This window comes from Herpailurus yagouaroundi, unplaced genomic scaffold (assembly GCF_014898765.1).
Source record: "Herpailurus yagouaroundi ecotype Mexico unplaced genomic scaffold, PumYag 77, whole genome shotgun sequence".
Lineage (NCBI taxonomy): Eukaryota > Metazoa > Chordata > Mammalia > Carnivora > Felidae > Herpailurus > Herpailurus yagouaroundi.
The window spans coordinates 75693322-75718883 of record NW_024412388.1 but is presented as its reverse complement, the minus strand read 5'-3'; the positions used below and the strand labels follow the sequence as shown (position 1 = coordinate 75718883).

Here is a 25562-nt window from a genome sequence, read left to right as displayed (position 1 = left end):
AAAATAAGGAGTATGGCTGGGGTGCCTGGGTAGCTTAGTCGGTTAAGCGTCCGACTTTGGCTCAGATCATGATCTCGCGGTCCGTGAGTTCGAGCCCCGTGTCGGGCTCTGTGCTGACAGCTCAGAGCCTGGAGCCTGTTTTGGATTCTGTGTCTCCCCTTCACTTTCTCTACCCTCCCCTGCTTGCATTCTGTCTCTGTCTCTCCCAAAAAAAAAAAAAAAAAGAGTACAGCTAATTGACAAGAAAGGCAGAAATTAATAGAAACTGATGAAGCCAAGACACTGGATCTATTAGACAAGGACTTCATATCAACTGTCTTACATATTGTCAAGGACCTACAAAACAAAACAAGAACAAAACCAAAACCAAACGAAAGAAAGGAGAATGGTGTTTTAACAAATAGAGAATATTAATGAAGACATAGAATTTATCAATAAGAACCAAATGAAAGCACAATACCAAAATTTTTAAAATTTACTAGAAAATTGCAATAGATTTGAGCAGGCAGAAGAACTGGCAAACTTAAAGACAGGTAAATTAAAAGCACCCAGTCACAGGAGCAGAGAGAGGAAAAAAAAAAGAAAAGTGAGTATAATTCCATGTTATTTGAAGCCAATGGGTAATAAAGAACATTGCATGAAGAGATATACTGATAAAAAAAATTACAGCTTTTTATAATAGGAAAATATAAACAAGAAGATGAAATCACATTTTTAAAGAGCTGAAAAGGGAAAAAAAGTGAAAGGGCAGAAAAAGATATTTAGTGCAAATAGTAATAAGGAAAAGACAGTTGAGGGAGCTACACTAATATCAGATAAAATAGACCTTCAATTCAAGATTCTTACAGGAGATAAAACAGGACATTATATTTTTATAGAAGAGTCAATCCATCAAGAAGATATAAAAATTATAAACATAAGTGCACTTCACAGCAGAGCCCCCAAAATACATGAAGCAAACGTTTACATAATTAAAAGGAGAAATAGGCATAAAAAATAACTGAGACTTCACTAACTGACTTTCAGTAATGGACCTACTAGAATGGCAATAATCAAAAAAAAAAAAAAGAAAAGGAAAATATCAAGTGTTGGGTAAGGATGTGTGCTCTTAAGAACATAAAATGATGCTGCAGCCACTGTGGCAAATAGGTGACCATGCCTCAAAAATATAAACATAAAATTACCACATGACCTGGTACTTACATTCCTAGGTATACATCCAAAATAAATGAAAACAGGTGTTCAGACAAAAACCTGAACACAAATGTTTATAACAACACTATTCACAATAGTCATAAGGTGGAAACAACCCAAATGTCCATCAATTAATAAATGGATAAACTTAGTATATACCCACATATAATTGAGAACTATTTACCATAAAAAGGAATGAAGTACTGATATATTCTACAAGGACAAACCTTGAGAACAGTACACTAAGTGAAAGAAGCCAGACACAGAGGCCAAAAATTATATACTTCCATTTATAGGAAATATCTAGAATAGACAAATCTACGGAGACAGAAAACCAACAGTGGCTGCCAGAAGCTGTGGGAACGGGGAGTAACTACTTAATGGGTACGGGGTTTCCTTTTGGGATGATGAAAATGTTCTGGAACTACATGATGGTGATAGTTTTGCAACACCATAAATATAGGAAATACTTCTGAGTTGTATATTTTTAAATGGCTAAAATAATAAAGTTTATGTTATGTGTATCTTATCACAGTATTTTAAACATCTGTGCATACTTCTTAAAAGTACTCATACTTTTTATTCATTTATTAAACCAGGACCCGACGTACACACAAAAAAAGTGCACCCAAAACAATTAGGAGATGTATGCAACCTACCTGTTAGTGCTGCTGGTTTGGACAGTGTACTATATTGGTTCTGTGTAGATATCATACTTTGACGTGGACTTAGTGTTGGTGATGCAACAAGTGAAAGCTCCTCAATGATAATACTGCTTTTGGGGTGATTCTTGGGGAGTTCATTTAATCTTTGCTCTAATGAATACTTTAAAAGGTCCAACTTCTGACTTGATTCATTAAATCTTGCTTGGGCCTTTAACAGGGAAAAGACAATTGTTGTCATTTAAATAATTACATTCTTTGAAAAATGTATTTATTAAGTTAAAATATTTATTTAAAATTACTTCTGAAAGTGCTTTTCTGTCTGTTACTTTTCCTGAGCCAAGTAATTTCATTACATTCTTTGCACCTTCTGCTACTGCAAATTCTATCCTAAAATGATGCCTTAATTCTTCCATCCGAAGTTCAAGAGGACTTATGACAGGTTTTGCTAGAGGGGGGAGAAAAAAAATGCAATTGAACCATTTATTTGGTATTTTCATATACAGTGATTAAAACTCATGAAAAAGAAATGAATTCTTACAATGTAAGAGAAAAATTAGTTAAGTAAAAAAACACTGAAGTAATACTTAATAGATACAATGTTGAAATAAAGAGCCTTCCATTTTAGCCATCAAAACTCAAAGACATAAAGCCTCCTCCTCCTTAATTCTGAACCACTGCTTCTTTACTACATGATATTTATTAAGCACTATAAGCCCATAATAATAAGCATGACAATTTATCTCTATTCCATCACCATTATCAAAAGCCAATTCATTGGTCTGGACTGCCTGAAGAATCTGCATTCGTATCACTTCTATTTTTGTCTTGCTGTCCTGGAGCAGCTGCTGAGCTGTGCCATGGAGTTTCCGATCCTATTAAAATAAGTTTGAAAAGGTAAGGATATGAAAAGACAAACAGAACATTTTCACAGCTTCTAAAATAAAACGATTATCAGCAAGTGAAAAACAGAGTTAAAAGAGCACACTATAAGCGCTATAATAGATACACTTGTAGATACATTTATTTTAAAAAGCCATCGAACCAAACAGCTATAAATGAGAAAAACAACTTCATTTAGTTAAGACAATTTGTGAGAAAGCAAGTAAATCTTATTACTGTTTTAAAGAATTCCAAATTCACATTTGTAATTTTCTCTGCTTTACACAAAATATACAGGATTTTTTCACACTATGTTCAATAATTCTCAGAAGCATTGCATGTGACAGACACCTCAGTGACTAAACCTAAATATTTTAGAAAATCTCTTCCTCTCTCATAACATTCATATATGTAGGGAAATTTTTAAAGTAACTAATCATAGATGGTATTTGTGTTCCCTTAAATCTGATAAAGGAAACAGGAAATAGCATTTGTCAACACTGGTGAGATAATAAGAAAGGTCCCTTGACACTCTTGAATGTCAAAAAAAACCAAGACATTCTCAATAAAGCAAAAGAGGAAATTATAGTGAATAAACTTGTTATCTCTTAAAACTTCAAGAAAGGTCCAGAATTAAGTGAAATAATGTTACTGTCATACCAGTTTAATTCTGACAACAATGACTGTTACTGACAGAGAGTAACAAAAAACTTACCATTTTAGGAATTGTGGTCTGCTAAATAATGATCCACCCAAAGATGTCCATGTCCTAATCCCAGAACCTTACGAATGTTACATAGCAAAGGGAAACTAAAATAGCAGATGGAATTAAGGTTGTTAATCATTCAACCTTAAAATGCAGAGATTATTTCCAGTTGGGCCCAAAGTAATTATAAGTCTCCTTAAATGTGGAAGAGAAAGGCAGAAGAGGAGGGCAGAGTAATATGAGAAGAAATGGACCCACTGTTTTTGGCTTCAAAGAGAAGAAGGCCATAAGCCAAGGAATGTGGGCAGCCTCTAGATGCTAGAAAGAACAAAGAAACAAATTCTCTTCTCCATCCTTCAGAAGGGAATGCAGTTCTGCCCATGCCTTGATTTTAGCTCAGTGACATCCGTTTGAGACTTTTCAATTACAAAATTGTAAAATAATAAATTTGTATTAAGCTACTAAATTTATGATAATTTGTTGCAGCAACCATAGAAAACTAATACAGCATTTTTTCCCAAAAGTTTCATATGCAACAACAGAAATTAAAGCCATCTGCTGCTTAGATTGTTATATTAATTGTCAAAGTCTAGTAGGCTTCAATCCACAAAAAAATGATAAAACTATGCATCAAGTTAGAAAGTACTTATTCAAAAGAAAAGCCAATTGTTGCTTACTATTTAAGCATCTCTAGTTTTATCACTATGGCAGTCAGTACTGATTTGCAAATAAAATAGGATACAATCAACCTATATTCTCTAGAAGAGTTCAAGACTAGAAGCTAAGAGACAAGCATCAGATGTGCAGCATCATTTCAATAGAAACATACACACAGAGTCTATTATGACACTGAATAAAAGAGGAGGAAGGAGATGTGGGGTGGGAAAGATAATATTGCTATTATATAAGGGAAAAAAAAGAAAGTGAACATATTTTATGTTAAACACCAAACAAGGTTAATATACAGTGGGAGAAAAAGAATTTGCAAATTTATGAATTCTTCTTCCATTTCTTTCCTGCTCCTAAGGCCAGTCAATTTAAGAAAGACCTCTAGTCAGATTTCATTCTTTATTAAATATTTAGATTTCACACCAAGGAGTTGAGCCAAATAATCTACTAAGTCTCTTAAATATCATTTTACACCATGAAGTGTACACACATACACACACGCACACACACACACTGCATTTGTTAATTATGCTTTACCATTACAGATACTTGCTTGAGTTTGCTGCTTGGCTATGACTAATTATATGCTTTTATGAATATACCTATTCACCCTTCAAATTTAAAATGAAAATACTTTTATTTTAATTCCTCCTCCTTTCCACTATTAAGTACATCAGAAAAACTGAAGATTTGAAACAGCTTTTCTATTCCTTTGAGAACTTACTGGAGTAAGAAAAAAACTTAATATTCCAAAGCTCCTAATTTAGTGGGGTAAATATGTTTTGCAATCAGATAGACTGGGCCCCAAATCTTACTGTACTTTTAAACCTGGGCTTGTTAACCTATCTTCTGCAAGATTTAGGTTTCTTGCATAAATTACACAAATGGGGATACCATTCTTTAAAATATGAAGCTTTTGTAAGCACTAGATAAAACTAAAATCATATTGCCTAGCACATGATTGGCATTAAAAATGTCCCCTTTTAGAGCAATAAAAATGATTATCTTATTTCAATGAAATCCTAATATAAATGAATAACTATTAACAAACTATTTAATGCTATGCTTTTCAATTGAGCTACTCCTTTTATTATTTAATCAGTATATGAGAAGACAGAAGTCATTTACTTGTTTGGAAATACTTTAACTATTTCAATTCAACATGTAAAGAAGAACATTTTTAGTTCATTTTAAAAGTAACTGAATTTTCCCAGACTTTTGGAGGATCTGCACAGATGTCAAAGTATGATGAAGGCTTTTAAAACTGACACTGGATATTACCTGTCACAGGCGATTTATAGTTACTACATGTCAGTCTTATGCTTTCCAGCATTCAATAAATTTTTAATGTCAGTTTTATGCTTCTAGGCATTCAATGGATTTTTACTGAGCACCTAATATATATTCAAGGCAAGAGACAAGGTAGGTCCAAAGTATACGAACTGGTTTAGGCATTAGAGAAATACTGGCTTTTATGTTAATTAAGGCTTTGGAAAGATTTTTGTTTGTTAGGTTGAATCATATGAAAATGCCAATATCTGACTAATTTTGAACTAAAAAGAACAATGTTACATGGTTTATATTAGTAATTAGCACTCTATAATGTCTGATAGTTATATTTCAAATGTATAATATATTTTAATCATAAGTTAAAAAATTTGTAATATTTTCAAATTATATATTTTATAAAACAAATATTGTTTTGCATGTCATAGTGGGACATTATAACAAATACACTCCATCACACAGATTTCAGAAATAAGTAAACCAATAATTATCTTTATTTTTCCATCACATATTGATGGCTTATTCTGCATGTACTAAATGTTACATCCAGTGAAAATACAAAGATTAATCAGGATGGTACCCTATAAAACCTATAGTTTAATTGAACAGATACAGATAATTATTGTATGTATCAGAATGTTTAAAGTAGTCAAAGTAAATTCAAAGGAAGATGGGATCAATTTTCACTGAGGGAATCCAGAAAGGTTTTATGGGCTGTTAATACAGATGAGTCTGGACTATATCAAGACTGGACACTTAAGGGAGTGAGGCCTGGATATATGGTCAGGTATTTTCAAATGAGAAAAAGGTCTGAAAATACCTGGATACGTTTTAAAAGGTTAAAAAGAACCCCATATTTTAATAAATAGTTCATTTGCCATCTGAAAACATCAGTGGAAAACATCTCTTCAACATGTCTTATCAAAGCCCTCATATTATTCTGAAAAACAATGGAGTTAGAGTCATGAAATTTACATTTTAATGTTGATAAAGATTATAAAGATGTAAACTATGGTAGTAGTAAAGCAGGGAAAGAGATAGGAGAGATGGAGGCTGCCATATATACATACATATGCATATATATATATATATATATTTTTTTTTTTTTTTTTTTTTTTTTTAGAGACAGAGACAGAGAGAGAGAGAGGCAGAAGGAAGAGAGAGAATCTTAGGCTCCACGCACAGTGCAGAGTCTGATGTTTGGCTTGATCTCACAACTGTGAGATCATGACCTGAGCCGAAATCAAGTCTGACCTTAACCAACTGAGCCACCCAGGTGCCCCCAAAGGACTGCTATTTTACATAGGATAGTAGTAAAGAGCTCACTGAAGTGTTAGCATCTACCAGAAACTGTAATGGAGTGAGAGATGAAAGCATTTGGGAGAAGAGAAATCTAGGTAGAGACACAGTAAATGCAAGGCCTCTGAGGTAAGAGTGTGCTTGGTATGTTCAAGAGATAGCAAAGAAGCCAATATAGCTTGTAATGAGAGAGAATGAAAGTGTTTTAGAGAAGATCAGAAGGTATCTAGGGTAAATCATGTATGAACTCACAGAGCCACAATAAGGACTCTGGATTTTGTTCTAAGCATGCTAGAAAGCCAATGGAAGGTTTTGAACCAAGAGTGTGAAAATACATGACGTGGCTTTTAAAGGACAACTCTGGCTATAATGTGTACTAGGGTGGCAATTTTGTCATACAGAATTCAATAACCAGAGTCTTCAAGATGATTTTTACCACCCAAATAAATTCATTATCCCTGTCCCTAAATTTGCTCCCCATTGTGAATTACCTATACTTATGAAGGGCACCACCATCCACCAATGTGCCCACATAACCAATCTAAAAATCATCTTTGACTCTGCTTTCTTCCTTATAGCCAGACACCACATATTTATTCTACCCAAACAGCTTCATTCTGTCTTCTTTGCTTTTACTGCTGTTACAAGAGGAATGAAGCATGTTTAACCTGGACCCCTACAGAAGCCTACTTAAACTTGCTGTCTATATACTGGACCCTTCTCTAATTAATTCTTCAAGTCTGAGAAAGATGAATGTGAACTTTCTTAACTTTAAATCTGATCATGTATTTACTGTCTAGAAGTCTTTCAGCAGCTCCATATATCTTATAAGATAGAATCTCAACTGCTTAATTTTGTCCAAAGTACTTTATAATCTAGTTTGTCTTTCAATTATGCTACACCTCTCACTACGCCTCACTCACTTAAAGCTCTACCAGTGAAAGGAAAAAAAGTCTTGTTGGAATCACTTGAAAGACTTTTCCCCAAAATAAATGTGCTTTTCTGGAGACTGAGATTTGTTTTTCCAAGAGGGCATGGCCTTCCACTGAAAATGACTGCTAGAGCTAATATTCTACCTACCTCAGATATGTTGGGAAAGAAATAGGTTAAGAGTTTCTGCTACAGCCATACAAAAGCACTTCTATTTCTTAGAATAAGCCATGCTATTCAACAGTTCCTTACACTATCTGCTGGGTTTACCCATCATCTTCCCTAGAAAGTAATTCCCTTTTAAACTCCAAATCATCCTTAAAATCTCATGCTAAGACTTTAATGATTTCTTCTGGTAGTTAAGTGATCCTTACCCACTGTTTCTAAATTAACTTGGACAAATCACTATTATATAATTATTTACAGGTGATATCTCCTTTTTGGACAGTAGGGCTTTTGAAAGTGGAATATTACCTGTTAAGTACCTATTATAAGGCATACTCCATACTCCAGAGCCCAGCTGTTAAGACCTTAATAAATTAATTAAATATTCCACATAACTTCAATTTACAATTTTCCCTAATCTCATAGAGATATACTTTGACCTTTTGAGAGGTTTAAAGATGAGAAACGAAAACAGCTAAGACCAAATCTAGACAGAAATAACTGGCAGGTCTACGTCAGAGACTACACAAGCTGTTACATGCTCTGGACCTCCACCTGACCCCTTCCCTAATTAACAAATCTCCTAATTAAAAATAAAAGGCTATTGGAAAATAATCTTTTGTTTTAGCAGGATGCTCATAGTTCTGTTCATTTTGGACCTGTATTTATCATAAGTTATCTATTTGTTTTACTTTTAATATGTCCATAAACCTGGGGGGTGGAATGGGCAATTACAGACCACTTTAAGAATAGTGAAACCTATGGCCTTCTCATTCAGCCATTCATTCAAACACACTCCATTTTCCTTTAACTTCAAAGGGTTCATAAACATCTCAATCTAATCCATCAACTGTATATTTAAAAATCTTATTCTAGAGGGTGGTAGCTGGATAAATTTAAATATACCCATGCACTCACAACTCCAAGAACACTACTGCCTTAAAACAAAAAAGTCCAAATTGATAAAAATGAAAAATGCTCAAAACTAAAGGTCAATACTAAAAATAAAAACACAGAAAAAACAACGTGCTATCATGTATTATATATCAAATAGAAAAAACTGTATTTCTCTAAAGATAAAAATTTATTTGAAATATGGCATATAATCTAATTTTAATTACTAGGCTTAAAAAATCTTATTAACATATGCACATTTCTCTCTTTTCAGCATCTTCCCAGATTTCTTTGGGTGGGTAGGTAGGGTGCATAACTCCAAGTAAAAAATTCCACCCCTGCTCCTCCCCAATTTTAAATTCTTAAACGAAAACACACACACAAAAACCTCCCCAAACACAAATAACTTTAACTCTGAAATTACTTAAGAAATACCTATATGGCACAAAAACAGACACATAGACCAATGGAATAGAATAGAAACCCCAGAACTAGACCCACAAACGTATGGCCAACTCATCTGTGACAAAGCAGGAAAGAACATCCAATGGAAAAAAGACAGTCTCTTTAACAAATGGTGCTGGGAGAACTGGACAGCAACATGCAGAAGGTTGAAACTAGGCCACTTTCTCACACCATTCACAAAAATAAACTCAAAATGGATAAAGGACCTGAATGTGAGACAGGAAACCATCAAAACCCTGGAGGAGAAAGCAGGAAAAGACCTCTCAGACCTCAGCCGTAGCAATCTCTTACTCGACACATCCCCAAAGGCAAGGGAATTAAAAGCAAAAGTGAATTACTGGGACCTTATGAAGATAAAAAGCTTCTGCACAGCAAAGGAAACAACCAACAAAACTAAAAGGCAACCAACGGAATGGGAAAAGATATTTGCAAATGACATATCGGACAAAGGGCTAGTATCCAAAATCTATAAAGAGCTCACCAAACTCCACACCCGAAAAGCAAATAACCCAGTGAAGAAATGGGCAGAAAACATGAATAGACACTTCTCTAAAGAAGACATCTGGATGGCCAACAGGCACATGAAAAGATGTTCAGCGTCGCTCCTTATCAGGGAAATACAAATCAAAACCACACTCAGATATCACCTCACGCCAGTCAGAGTGGCCAAAATGAACAAATCAGGAGACTCTAGATGCTGGAGAGGATGTGGAGAAACGGGAACCCTCTTGCACTGTTGGTGGGAATGCAAATTGGTGCAGCCACTCTGGAAAGCAGTGTGGAGGTTCCTCAGAGAATTAAAAATAGACCTACCCTATGACCCAGCAATAGCACTGCTAGGAATTTATCCAAGGGACACAGGAGTACTGATGCATAGGGGCACTTGTACCCCAATGTTCATAGCAGCACTCTCAACAATAGCCAAATTATGGAAAGAGCCTAAATGTCCATCAACTGATGAATGGATAAAGAAATTGTGGTTTATATACACAGTGGACTACTACGTGGCAATGAGAAAAAATGAACTATGGCCTTTTGTAGCAACGTGGATGGAACTGGAAAGTGTGATGCTAAGTGAAATAAGCCATACAGAGAAAGACAGATACCATATGGTTTCACTCTTATGTGGATCCTGAGAAACTTAACAGGAACCCATGGGGGAGGGGAAGGAAAAAAAAAAAAGAGGTTAGAGTGGGAGAGAGCCAAAGCATAAGAGACTGTTGAGAACTGAGAGCAAACTGAGGGTTGATGGGGGGTGGGAGGGAGGAGAGGGTGGGTGATGGGTATTGAGGAGGGCACCTTTTGGGATGAGCACTGGGTGTTGTATGGAAACCAATTTGACAATAAATTTCATATATAAATAAAAAAAAAAAAAGAAATACCTATAAATATTAAAGAAACATTAATTTTGAGAGGCAAGATCTTTAAAATAATTTAGTTAAGAATACCAATGTAGATTTTATAATAAGTCCACCTTTCTAAGACTTTTTAGAAATTCTAAAATTATAGAACCTTAGATTGGAAAGAACCTTTACAATAATCTGGTTCAGTGGTTCCCAACATTTTCTCTTCTATATTATACCTCAGAACAAGGACACATTCTCATTAGTAACAACTGTTCCCCATAAAAATGATTCTCAGTGAGGAGTTACATGCCCATACCAGATTCCCCAAGAACTCACAGGTCTAGTCCAATCAGTACTGCTAGAATGTCCTGTCTTTTCATTTGTCCTTTCCTAAAAACCCATGATAGAGTGATAGAAAACTCACTAGAGCCTAAATTTTTAAAAGTAAACTTTTTGTCTTAGAACAATTTCAGATTCACAGAAAAGTTGCAAATATGGATGGTCCTTTACTCACATAAGTAAATTTTTTCTTGACTGATTTTGGTAGGAGTAAGCAATTTTAAAAATATTATTTTAAAAACTATTTGTTTCCAACCTATTTTATTGTCAATATTTTCAAATTTGGAGGCTAAATTGGTCTTAGAAATCAAAAAACAGTGTTTAAACAGCAAAAGCACAGTAAGCACAAAAATGCAAAAACTGTGGCACTACACAGACCGTGAAAAGGATACTTGTTTACAGGGTAAGAGCTTACAGAAGAAGGCCGAGCACCTTGTTTGACCTCAGCTGTGAGCATGCACATCAGACGATCACATTTTTCATCCCTCTGTGCATGTTCACGAATGACTGTGAAGGTGCCGCAAGTACTGATGCTGGGGTCACAAATAAATTTTATCAGGTGGGTGAATTCACACATATGGAACCTACAAATCATGAGGATTGACTGTATAGGTTTACATTTATAATTTATAGTACTTACCTTTGAAGAGCCATTTGAATACATCTGTATCATGTTCTCTGCACCTTGTTTTACTTTAAGTTCTATATCCAATTGTTTTTGTAAAGCCATCAATCTATTATTGCTAGTGGAACAACGAGGGTCACTGCTAGGGGTATCTGGAGTCCTTGGGCAATCTGTAAATTAAATAGTTATGTCAAAATTACTAGGACAAATTACTGTTTAAAAATGAATGTTAATATCCTCAAAGAATAAAGAATTACAGGGTTTGAGATGAGCTTAATGTCACCTAAATGGAATCTCTTTATACTTACAGATAATGTAAGACTATAAGCCAAGAAAATGTTCAAGTAGAGTTGCAGGATCATCTGCCAGGGATATACTGAGTCTGAAACTGAATTAGAGCATCGCCCCAAGTTTTCTCAACACTATTATGTTTAAATTAAATTAATTTGACTAATCTATTCAAAATATCCAACAATTAAACTAAATCTCTACTCATTACCTGACTAGAGAGCAAAGCACATTTAAACATTATACAAATTCTTCTAAAGTAATTCTTTTTAAGTAGAACTAAGGATACTTCAAATACAATGCCAGCATTCTTTATAGTAATAATCTAAGCACATATATAAAGGACTTCACATTTTGTTTTCTATTAGGAGGATGTTCAGTCACAACGGAAAATGTTTCAAAGATACTGACTAATACCACACTGCTGGTAGGGGGATATCCAAAAATTCAAGTCCATGGCTTCTCATAAAGCATACGTGGTGCTTCTATTTTAAAACAAAAACAAAAACTTCAGCTAGAACTTTCTCATTATTTTGAATAATCCATTATCATTGAAATACTAATAATACATCATGAATACTAAAATTCATCATGTTGAAATTCATTATTTTGTGTTTTATCTGCCCTAGGTCTCTTGTCATAAAAAAAATAAGCTAGAAGACGAGAGTACTAGACTTGATTTAGTTATAAGTATTGGCAACCACTGGAAAACTGTCTAAACTGCAAGTTACTTAACCTTTGTGCTTCAGGGTTCCCTTCTCTCCTCTGTAATAAAAGATGGTGTGACCAACTGATTTTAATGAGTATGTTTTATATTTGGCTTTACATTCCTTCAAAAAATTCATTAGTTTAAAAACATTTCAACATAATTTGTTAACTGACTTGCAAAAATACAGGTGCTATGCTAAATAACGACATAAAATACAATTTTATCATTTATATACTATGTTACAAAGTGTACGTCCTGATGTAAGTGCTCTATAAACTCATCCATCCTCATAAATAGCCCTGTAATGAGCATTGCACCCATATTTCAGAAACAAACAAACAAACAACAAAAAAAACTAGGGTACAGAGTAGTTAAGAAACTGGCCCAAGGTCATATATCTAGTAAGTTACTTCCATACCAAAGTCTACCTTAATAATTCCTGCGCTAAGCTGCTTTTTTGCCATTTAAAAACATTGTAAACAACTATGCTAGGTTCTCGTGTGTGCATACTTACATATATGACAGTATAATTACACACACACACAAATACATATATGTACGCATATTAACCTTAAATTTAAAATAACTTGAGACAGATATTATCCACATTTTACACATCAGGAAATAGGCAAAGTTGCACAATTATTGAACTGAGATTCAAATTCAAGAAAGGTTTCTACTGTAACTGAATTTCTTGCATTATAAGTGAGCTGCTCCAAAAGGTGATTTTGTAGAGGACATATTCTTATAAAAAACTGATATTAAGTATAGACAACTTTTCAGATTAGGCTCACAAAAGAACTACTTAACATATTGCTATGGACAGAATATTTATGTGTCCCCAAAAACGCATATGTTGAACCCCTAGTGTGATGGTATTGGGGGTGAGCCCTCTGGGAGGTAATTAGATCATTAGGATGCTCTTTCTCTGTCATGTAAGGATGCAGAGAAAAGATGTTGCCTACAAACCAGGCAGAGGGCCATTACTAGAACTTTGCCCCTGCTGGCACTTTGATCTCAGTGTTCCCAGCCTCGAGAACTGTGAAAAACAAATGTCTGTTTTTTAAGTCACCCCATCTATGGTATTTTGTTGAAGCAGCCTAAACTAAGACATACACACACATATATATAATAGTAGTTAAGAGTACCCAGGTTTGAATCTTAGTTTTGGAACTGAGATTCAGTACAAACCAGGTCATAGAAGGTAAGTTACTTAACAGCTCTGTGCCTCACTATCCTTACTGTTAAAAAAGTAAAAATAGCATCAAGCTCACAGGATTATTATGATTGAATAAGTTACATGTACAGAGCTTAGAAAAGGGCATGGTGCATGATATTCAATAAACATTAGCTAGTCATACTCATTGTATGAAGTATAAGCATATCTCCTGTTGAGGTCACAAATGAAATTCACATTAGTAATGACTGAACAGTTAAGTGTATTCAGATCGTGAATAATTAGGTTTTCTTTGTTTTTTTAAACTTTTCTTAACATAAATGATAAACGACTCTTGAAAGAAATCATAACCACATAAAATATGGCATACAAAGTTAATTTATAGTAAGCACATTTTAAAAAAGAACTGGGATGCATTCACAGAAGGCTCTCAGTTGAGAAAAGTGTGGAAATGTGTTATCTGTAAAATAGTTGATGGTATTTAGTTTAGGATGAGAAAGAGAAAGGATTCTTGTTAAATATCTGTCTATGAAAGAAACTGTCCACTTATAGAGAATTAGGGCAAGAGAATTAGAACAAATGGGTAAAGGTAGTGAGGGCAAAAATTTTATCACAGAATATAAAGAAATTCTTTACATTTTGAATTATTTAACAATGAAACAGTTCCATTAAAATGCAATAAAATCCTTGTCTCTGGAGGCATTTATACAGAAGCTAGATTATAATCTGTAAAGGATGCTGTATGAGAAATTATTGCACATTAAAATAGGTTGTACTAAGGCAGTGAATGATCCATTGATTCTAACAGTCTATGAATTTGTAACAGTATTATAATATCTAACACTATTTTTATAGAAAAGTATTGTCAGTTTTAATAAGGATTAGAAGAACATGAGAAATAATATAATGATTAGGAGTCTGGGCTCTGGAGGTCCGAATGCCTGGGTTAAAATCCTGTGGCTACTGCTTACTGGTGTGGTCTGGGTCATACATTTACATCTCTGTGTTGCAGTTTCCTCAGCCACAAATTGGGGGTTATTGTGAAGATAAAGCCTGTACAGTGCTTAGGCCAATGTTTAGGGCTCAATAAAATTACATGTCAGGGCACAGTTAAGTAGCTGGTATTTCTGCTTATTTAATCTTCGAAGGAATTCACAAAGTTTTGTAATATAACCTCACTTTACAAATAAAAACAACCAAAACTTAATTCAAGTAATTTGCAAAAGTCAAAAAGTGTATGCCAAGGCAGAAATTTAACCTTAGATAGGTCTTGTTTTATAAAGCCCATTTTTTACTCCTTTAGAAGTTAGAGAAACACTTTTCTGTCCTCCTCAGATTTCACCTATTTTTCCTTTATTCTTAAAAAAAATTTTTTTTTCACATTTATTTATTTTTGAGAGACAGAGAGATAGAGCATGAGCAAGGGAGGAGCAGAGAGAGAGGGAGACACAGAATCTGAAGCAGGCTCCAGGCTCTGAGCTGTCAGCACAGAGCCTGATGTGGGCCTCAAACTCACAAACTGCGAGTTCATGACCTGAGCTGAAGTTGGACGCTTAACCGAATGAGCCACCCGGGTGCCCCTTTTGAAAAAAAATTTTTTTTAACATTTATTTATTTTTGAGAGACAGAGAGAGACAGAACATGAGCAGGGGAGGGGAGGAGAGAGAAGGAAACAGAATCCAAAGCAGGCTCCACGCTCTGAGCTGTCAGCACAGAGCCTGGTTTTTCCTTTTGTTTGTTTGTTTGTTTGTTAGTTTTGTTTTGTTTTTTTAAGTTTTTATTTATTTTGAGGGAGAGTGAGTGAGCATGAGTGGGGGAGAGTGAAGGGGACAGAGAGAATTCTAAGTAGGCTCCAGACTGTCAGCACAAACCCCGAGATCAAGAGCTGTGTTGAAACCAAGAATCCAAGAGCTGGATGCTCAACCAACTGAACCACCCAGGCGCCCCAATCTATCTTTCCTTTTAATGAGCTACTTTTCTTCTCTCCAGTTTCCTTTTTTACAGGTTATGGTAAATTACAGCATTATAAAACATATGGTTGCCAGTATATTTGCTAAACACTTTTCTTCACATAAAACACATTTCAAAACAGGGGCGCCTGGGTGGTTCAGTTGGTTGAACGTTCGACTTCGGCTCAGGTCACGATCTCATGGTTTATGAGTTGTGAGTTCAGGCCCCGCGTAAGGCTCTGTGCTGACAGCTCAGAGCCTGGAGCCTGCTTCGGATTCTGTGTCTCCTTCTCTCTCTGCCCTTCCCCCACTTGTGCTCTGTCTCTGCCTATCAAAGATAAATAAATGTAAAAAAATAAAAATAAAAAAAAACACATTTCAAAACAGCGTTTACTAGAATTCCCCATTAATGTTCTCTTTCAAAAAAGGCAATTTTTGGGGCGCCTGGGTGGCGCAGTCGGTTAAGCGTCCGACTTCAGCCAGGTCACGATCTCGTGGTCCATGAGTTCGAGCCCCGCGTCAGGCTCTGGGCTGATGGCTCAGAGCCTGGAGCCTGTTTCTGATTCTGTGTCTCCCTCTCTCTCTGCCCCTCTCCCGTTCATGCTCTGTCTCTCTCTGTCCAAAAAATAAATAAAACGTTGAAAAAAAATTAAAAAAAAAAAAAGGCAATTTTTAAAAATTTTGTTAAGATGAAATTATTTTTCCACTCTAAGAACAGCAAATGTTGAATTTTTTTTTTTTTAAATAAAATGTTTATTTTTGAGAGAGAGGGCTGGGGAGGGGCAGAGAGAGACAGATACATAGAATCCAAAGCAGGTTCCAGGCTCTGAGCTGCCAGCACAGAGCCCGATGCGGGGCTCAAACTCACAAGCTGTGAGATCATGATGACCTGAGCCGAAGTCTGATGCTTCACCAACTGAGCCACCCAGGCGCCCTTGAATCTATTCTTAAGTAGACAGCTCAGAGCCTGGAGCCTGCTTTGGATTCTGTGTCTCCCTCTCCCTCTGCCCCTCCCCTGCTTGCGCTCTGTTGGGCTCTCTCTCAAAAATAAATAAAAGCATTAAAAAATTAAAAAAAACCAACCAACTATATGTTATACAAATTCACTAAGAAGGCTTTAATATAATGTTTACATAGTAGAATCAGAGAGGTCCCAAATAAAGTCCCACCTTCAGAGGTAGGCATTAAAGGCTGTATGCTGACTAGGTCTAAGTTAACTTTCCATTACTGTTTTTCATCAAACTCTATGTTCACTTAAAAAAAAAAAAATCTCTATCATCCCAGAATGCAATGCACTTGACTTCCTCCATACTACTGTTAACTCAGCTTAGGCATTACTTTTTTCTTTGCTAACCATCCCCCAATCTGATCCCCTTTTTAATATGTTTTCAAAGCATACCTTCTTCCCATGTGTGTGTGTGTGTGTGTGTGTGTGTGTGTGTATAATATAGTGTTACAATAATCTATTTTCATGTCTGTTTTCCCTCTGAGACTACAAGCATCTTCAGTGCTGGGACTTAGCTATTTTAATGGATGAGTTTAACACCAAATTAGATATAGAAAAATAGCAGATTACTCATGAAAAATAAGGAAGTTTAAAAATGAGGTGGGGGAATACAAAATGAAAGATTAAAAGACACAGAGAGCAAAAAAAAATCTAAATCTGTGTTTCAGGAGCAAAAAAGAAAAATGATTCAAAGACATTATGTGAACAGATAATGACAAATTTTTCAGAACTTATAAAAATATCAATCCATAAATTCAAGCTATTCAATCAACTTCAGACAGAAATATACAGAGGAAAAGAGTACACATGGACACATCATGGTAAAACTTCAAAAAATCAAAGACAAAGAGAAAATCTTAAGAGCAGCCAAGGAAAGGGTACTTTTAAGGAGATACTGTAGATTAACAACAGACTTTTCAAAAATAGTAATGAAAGCTAGAAGAAGACAGAATGACAGTTTCCTTACAAGATACAATTATCAAGCTTATATTGCAAACTCAGTAAAAATACCTTTCAAGAATAAAGAAAAAATTAAAGACTACCAAGATGGAAAGAATGTCACAACTATAAACTCTTAAAAAGAAAACTCTAAAAGTGATTAGAAATAGGTATATCAAAAGAAAAATAAGGAATGAAGAGCACAAAAAATGGTTTACTGCGAGAAACCTTAAATGACCACTATGTATCAATCAATAATAAAGTCATGTAAAGGTTTCAAGAGGCTAGAATAAAAAAGTAGACATTCTAAGGCCTTTGAATTGTATGGAGATGGGAAAGAACAGTGATTAACACTATAGTCTCTGATAAGAATGCATTTTGTACTGTCTAAATTAACTAAAATTTCCAAAATAATTGACTCATGTTTCAAAATACTATAAAAATGGCAAGAAAGAAGAAACACTGAAAGCACAAAATATAAACCCAAATATATCAGTAATTATTTAAATATAATGGACCAAATGATCTAGGTAAAAGACAAAGACTTTAGACTGATTAAAAGATTTGTCTAGGTAAAAATGAGTAAAATTAAAGTCAACTATATGTATTATTTACAAGAGACATATCTAAAACATAGTAATACAGAAAAGTTGAAAGTAAAAGACTAGAAAAAAATATTCAATCAATAATCCCAACCCCAAACTATATATACAACAGACAAAAGATACTTTTCAGGCACAAAAATAATTGGAGATAAGAAAGTCATTTCACAATGATAAAAGGTTCAATTCATCATAAAGACCAATCAATCCTAATTAGTGGGTGTTCAATAACATGGGTACAAAAGAAAGTAAAACTGACAGAATTCAAAAGAAAACAGCAATTTCACATTCCATTAAATATTAACAGTGTTTTTAGTAATTAATAGAATAAGCAGACACAAATCCAGTAAGGATGCAGATTTTAACACTAACAACTAAATGCTTAACCTATAAACATACTAAGGATAACACGCAACAACTGGAGAATGTGCATTATTTTTTTGGCACACACAGAACATAAAACAAGTATCAGCACAAGGCACTACAGTAAAATTAAAAAAAAAAATCAATAAATAAAGGATAACTGGGAAGTCTTCATGTTTAATAAGAAAAAACACTTTAAAAAATTATTTATTTACTTTTGAGAGAGACCACATGCAAGCAGGAGAGGGGCAGAGAGAAAAGGGGAAAGAGAATCCCAAGGAGGCTCCACGTAGAGCCTGGCGTGGTGCTAGATCTCCCAAACCCGGAAATCATGACCTGAGCTAAAGTCAAGAGTCGGATGCTTAACCGCCTGAGCCACCCAGGCACCCCTCACATTTTTTTTAAGAGAGTGTGTGTGCAGCCAGGTACCCCAAGAAATGCACTTTTAACCAGTTCATGAGACCACAAAGACATAATGAAAATGAGACAATATTTCAGGGGTGTCTGGATGGTGCAGTTGGTTAAGTATCAAACTCTTGATTTCGGCTCAGTTCATTACCTCATGGTCGTGGGATCAAGTCCCATGTGGGGCTCCACGCTGAGCATGAAGCCTGCTTGAGATTCTCTCTCTCCCTTTCCCTCTGCCTCTGCCCCTCCCCTACTTGTAGGTGCAGTCTCTTTCTCAAGAAAAAAAAAAGAAAGAAAAAGAAAAAGAAAAAATATTTCAAACTCATTAAAAACTTTAGGTGATATTGGCATCATGGTGTCACAGATGTTCCTCCTTTTTGTCTTTCTTTTTTAACAATAAATTACACATCCATCTATGTGGAATTTGTGGTATCTAGCATCATAGGCCAAAGGACCTGGGAGCCATCTTATCCACATTAGCATCCAGTAATAGGCAGACAAATCTTGGTAATCCAAAGAGAATCAAAGACTTAAACATAAGACCTGATACCATAAAACTCTTAGAAGAAAATGTAGGAAAGAGCCCTCAACAATAGCCATGACAATAGTTTTTTGGATATAACACCAAAAACACAAGCAACAAAAGCAAAAATAACTTCAATCCATATCAAACTAAAAAGTTTCTGCACAGCAAAAAACAATTAACAAAATGAAAATCAACATACAGAATGGGAGAAAAAGTTTGCAAATTATCTAATAAAGGGTTAATATCCAAAATACATAAAGAACCCACACAATGCAATAGTAAAAAGGAGAAAAATCTGATTAAAAAGTGGGTAGAGGAACTAAATTTTTTTTTTTTTCCTGGAAGAAAGCATTGAATCATCAAGAAACAAGAGGTAATGAGTGTCCTCAAGGCTATGGAGATACAGGAACCCTGGTACACTGGTGGTGGGAATGTAAATTGGTACAGCCATTATGAAAAAGTATGAAGGTTCCACAAAAAATTAAAAATAGAACTACCATATAATTCAGTAATCCCACTCCTGGGTATATATTTAAAGGAAATTATACTCACAATAGCCAAGATACGGGAAAAAAAACCCCTAAGGATCCATCAATAGTAGTATGGATAAAGAAGACACAGGGTGTGTGTGTGTTTGTATTTATACACACACACAATGGAATATGTATTACTCAGCTATTTATGACAACATGGATGGACCTTGAGGACATAATACTGAATGGGGTAAGAAACATAATATGTATATTATCCCTTCTATATGGAATCTAAAGAAGCCAAGATGTGACAAAACAGAAAGTAGAATGGTGGTTACAAGATGCTGGAGGGTGTGAAAATTGAGGACATGTCTTTAAGGGTACAAACATGGAACTGGTAAATAGGTCCTGGAGATCTAATGCACAGCAGAGACTAGATTTTAATTGTTCCCACCACATAAAAGATGATAATGATGTGACTTGATAAAGGTGTCAGCTAATGCTAGGGTGATAATAATATTACAATATATAATGTATCAAACCAACATGCTATATCCCTTAAACTTACAAAATGTTACATGTAAATTATATATCAATGAAAATAAATTTAAAAATTTACATATGGAAACTTCTATGATGCAACTAAGCAATACTGAGAGGATTATTCATAAGCCCTGAACACATATATCAGAAAAGAGAATAAATTTAAGATGCTAAGCATCTGTCAAGTTAGTTGTTTTTTTTTTTTTTTTTTCAGTTTATTTATTTATTTTGAGAGAGGGAGAGCAAACAGGGTAGGGGCAGAGAGAGAGGGGGAGAGAGATCCCTGTGTATCGTCAGCACAGAGCCTGATGTGGGGCTTGAACCCATCACGAACCATGAGATCATGACCTGAGCCAAAATCAAGAGTCGGAGGCTTAACCAACTGAGCCATCCAGGCACCCCTCAAGTTAGTTAAAAAAAAAAAAATCCATGTAATTCCAAAGAGAACAGGAGAAAGGAAGTATTAAGGTCAGAGCAGAGATTAACAAAATAAAATACACAAAAGAAAGGATCAGTAAAGTGTGTGTGTGTGTGTGTGTGCGCGCGCGCACGTGCGTGAGAGGGGGGAGGAGTGAAGGGGGCATAATGTTAATATGGGAAATCTCAGAAAAGTGATCAAAGAAGAAAAATGGAGAACATACCAATATTATCAATGAATGAGGGAATGTTACTATAGATAAATGTGGACTTTAAATGAATAACAGATGTTATAAATTTTGTCAATAAATTTGAAAATTAAATGGACATCTTAAGAAACTAATGTCACCAAAATTAAGTTAAAAAAGGATAACGATTACCTATAAAATTCAAAGTGCTATGAAACACCTTAAACTAAAACGTTAGAAAATATTTGCAATCTGTAAGTACCTGATGCTATAGATTGACTAACTTCATACTCCATCTTCAATCTCCTTCTCTCTTGCTTAAAATAAGAGGCAAGGGGGAAAATAAAACAAAATTTCTCAGTCTCACTTGCAGTTGGGGGTTAGGAAGAAGGCAGTGCATGTTGCATGTGACCCAATCCTACTGCAGGTACAAGTATGACATCTGTAGGTGTATTTTTCTGAGAATGGTTTTGCTTTTCTGATAAAAAGAGACTTGCTAAGCTTTCATCATCCTGGTGGAATAATACTTGGATTTTAATAAGAGCTCAAGAAAAGGCTGTGAGGTAATCCTACAAAGCAGGCAATCGGATCAGAAGAAACCTAAAAACAGAAAGCTCAAAAAGTGCCATCCATAATGGCTGAATTATTTGTTGACTTGTCTTTGGCTTGGGATGACTGTGGGGAAGGAGAATGGATATTCTTTAAAAATTCCTACTGCTCTCGGGGCGCTTGTGTGGCTCAGTCGGTTAAGCATCTGACTTCGGCTCAGGTCATGATCTCACAGCTCATGAGTTCGAGCCTTGTGTCTGTGCTGACAGCTTGGAGCCTGGAGCCTGCTTTAGACTGTGTCCCTCTCTCGCTCTGCCCTTTCCCTGCTCATGCTCTCTCTCTCTCAAGAATAAATAAACACTAAAAAAAAAATTCCTACTGCTCTCACATAGGCCTGATGCAGGAAATCATATCATCTATGTGGCCACCAAAAAGTTAGTTTAAATTTATTTTAATTGGCCACAGGTTGATAATGCTTCTAGGCATCTTACCAAAAATATGCAAATCTTCTTTTAAAAAAATGCATTTTAAACCCAGACTTAAAAGAATTCCCACAGATAAAGTTCCAGTGAAAATGTGCACACAATTAGAAATCACAAAGCTCAGGTAGAAAAAAATTCACCACTAGTGAGAACACTACACTGTAATGTGGCAAAAATTTCACTTATTATCATTATTTTCTACCACATGTGAAAAAGTGTATCTAATAGGTAAAACTAAATACAAAGGATATCAAAAGAATGACCAGGACAAGAGACTGTAAAATATTAACAAAACAGAACTTCTAGTATTAAAAATTATATAAAATTAGAAATACAATATGTGTGAAAAAGAGCAAGCTGGTCACAGGTAAAAAGAATATTGGAGAAATGGAGAGGATTTGAAGAAATTGTCAATGCATCTAATTGGAGTTCTAAAATGAAAAGTTGAGAGTATATAGGAGATGCAATATTCAAATAAAAAACAAGGGCTAAGAATTTCCCATAATTGATGAAATATATAATCTCAGATTCAGGAAACCTAACAAATCCTAAGCAAATCAAATAAAAGGAAATCTACACCATTTTATTAAAAAAGCAGAACACTGCAGACAAATATCTTAAGAAAAGCTAGGGAAGTATATTTTTAAAGTGTATACCTTCAGGATGAAAAAGAAACAAAATAATTCTAGAAGGAAGGTCTAAAAAGCATGAGGAAATGGTGGACAAAGAAAATGATAAACATATGGGTAATTATAAACCAACAATGACTATATGAAACAATAATTACATCTAATTTGTGGAACTGAAGATAAAATGATAGAACTAGAATATGGACAACAATGGCATATAAGTTAAGTGTAGTTAAGCAGACTGGATTTAAAGTATTCTAAGTTTGTTGTGTGATGTGAAAAGAGGGTATCCCATTCACAGTCTAGCTGACTAACAGAAACCACACTAGATATTTTGAACAAAGGGAATTCAATACAGGGAACTGGTTACATCATAAATATCTAGATATTATGCAAAGGAGGAGGGACAAAACAGTGATAAAATTAAAGAGTTTAGTCAGGTGTACTGCTTTGGAAGTCACCAGAAAATATGATGTAGTTAAAATGTCCCTAGGGAGGAGATTTTCCAGAGCCAGAATGAGGAGTAAAAACAATTTGTTAGTAATTTCACCAACAACGTTTAGAGCAAAAGATACGCTGTTTTTGGAGCTTTTAGTATTTTCTCCAAAACCACAACTGAGCAGTTGGCTTCCAAGATGAATTAGAGTTCTAGAACATAGGAACAATCCATATCCTTAGAAGGCTCCTGATTACTTAAGGTCCAGTCTTAAACTGGCTCCTTCATTTGGAGGTATATAGTAACACAGCTGACTGAGTCTTCCCAACCCCAAGAAAGCTTCCTCAGACTTTATCTACATCCAACAAGAGGTTTCATGTTCAGAATTAGAAGAGCTTAGGTGCTCATAACTGACCTTTCATCAAGCTATTAAAATGCCTTATTCACAAAACACCCTAGAAAGGGCATATATAGTCTATCCTCCAGGTTTTACAAATGAGAAAAACAAGACTTAGAGGGGATGCAAGTGGTGTACAACCATACAACTATATAATGGTCCAACTTGGATGAGATCTCAGATCATATAACCTTTGATCTTTATTTTATACACAGCTGATGCCCAGTGATCAATATTCATTAACTGGTACTTAGACAGCCAGGATGGCTGATTATGGAATAAGTCTATTTACTTATTGCATTAAAAAAGATAGCACGAGGGAATACTGTTGAAACAAACCTAGCCAAATCTAAATTAATAAAAGTAGTAGTATGCTGAAGCACTCTATCTCCCTCACAAACTTCCATCTCAAGTCTTAGCTACTGTTCACTCACCATCATTCTGGTATTTACCTGGTATTTATAAACTGATATTTTAAGAATAAACTGCTTCAGAATCTTGCCATGTGTTACAGTTATATTAACTGTTTGTATTTCCCCCCAAAGCCAGCTTTTTTATTTAAACAAAATGGCTCACCTTATATAGCCATCTCAACATGCTCAGACTATAGGAATGCTCATGTATTATTAATGGATGCTTAATCAGTTATTTTGTGTACTCAGGATGGCCTCTGTCATGTCATCAACTAAAGTAATGTCGCTGAGAACTTTTTCTTTTTTTTTTTTTTGAAGTTTCCTTTCTTTTTTTTTTTTTTAAGTTTATTTTATTTTGAGAGAGGGAGTGGAGGGGCAGAGAGAGAAGGAGTGAGAATCCCAAGCAGTTCCATGCTGTCAGCCCAGAGCCTGACATGGGGCTTGAACTCACAAATGTGAGATCACGACGTAAGCCGACATCAAGAGTCAGATGCTTTTAACCAACTGAGCCACTCAGGCACCCTGCTGAGAAATTCTGTAACTAGTAAAAACTCTGGTTTAGCTTTCTTAATATTTTATAAAAATAGCATGAATAAGATTGTGGGCTGTAACATTTTTTTGTTTAAGCTGAAATAAACAACGTAGGCATGAAAAATTTCAGAACTGCTTGTACCTGTTATATTACATCTTAATGTCTGAAAACTGTCCTTGTATTGCCTGGTAGAGAAGACTTCTTCATTCTGTACATAACTCTGTACCTAGGGCATGCACAGTTCTTTCATAAATTCTCCTTAAGATAGTGCTACCTTATCTTTCTTCTTTCCTACCTCTGACAACAATAATGTGTGCCATCAACCACTATACATCTGTTGGACTGGTTAAAAAATATATTAACAATACCAAGAGCCAGAGAGGATGTGGAACAACCAGAGCTCTCATATATTCCTGATGAGAATGAAAAATGGTATAGTCACTCTGGAAAAGATTTTGGCAGTTTCTTATAATGTTAAACATACTCTAACACATGATGTAGCAATCACAGTCTTCAGTATTTACTAAAGTGAATAACATGTTCACACAAAAATCTATTAACAGGTAGATACAGCAGCCTTACTGATAATTAACAAAAACTGGAAAACTACCCTAATGTTCTTGGTAAATGGATAAACAAATTGTGGTATATCTATACAATGGAGTTACTACTCAGCAATAAAAAAGAATGAATTATTGATAAATGCAAGAACCTGGATGAATCTCAAAATGCAATATGCTGAGTGAAAGAAGTCAGTCGCAAAAGATTATACACTTTATGACTCCACTGGTAGGACATTCTTGAAAAGCAAACTATATGGAGGCGGGGAAGGAAAAAAACAAAAAAAAGAGGTCAGAGTGGGAGAGAGCCAAAGCATAAGAGACCCTTAAAAACTGAGAACAAACTGAGGGCTGATGGGGGGTGGCAGGGAGGGGAGGGTGGGTGATGTATATTGAGGAGGGCACCTTTTGGGATGAGCACTGGGTGTTGTATGGAAACCAATTTGACAATAAATTTCAAGAAAGAAAAGAAAAGAAAAGAAAAGAAAAGAAAAGAAAAGAAAAGAAAAGAAA

At 35.1% G+C, this 25562-nt stretch overlaps 1 protein-coding gene across 2 annotated transcripts in view; it reads right to left on the bottom strand.

Moving 5' to 3' along the window:
* PKN2 (protein kinase N2) overlaps positions 1–25562 on the bottom strand; it is a 129882-nt gene that overhangs the window by 50872 nt on the left and 53448 nt on the right. For both annotated transcript variants that reach the window (XM_040470883.1, XM_040470882.1), the window contains exons 3-6: positions 11479–11633; positions 2614–2731; positions 2159–2304; positions 1854–2067 (exon numbers count right to left, since the gene is read on the bottom strand). In XM_040470883.1, the coding sequence (XP_040326817.1) occupies positions 1854–2067; positions 2159–2304; positions 2614–2731; positions 11479–11633 (633 nt within the window). The remainder of the gene's footprint in view (positions 1–1853; positions 2068–2158; positions 2305–2613; positions 2732–11478; positions 11634–25562) is intronic.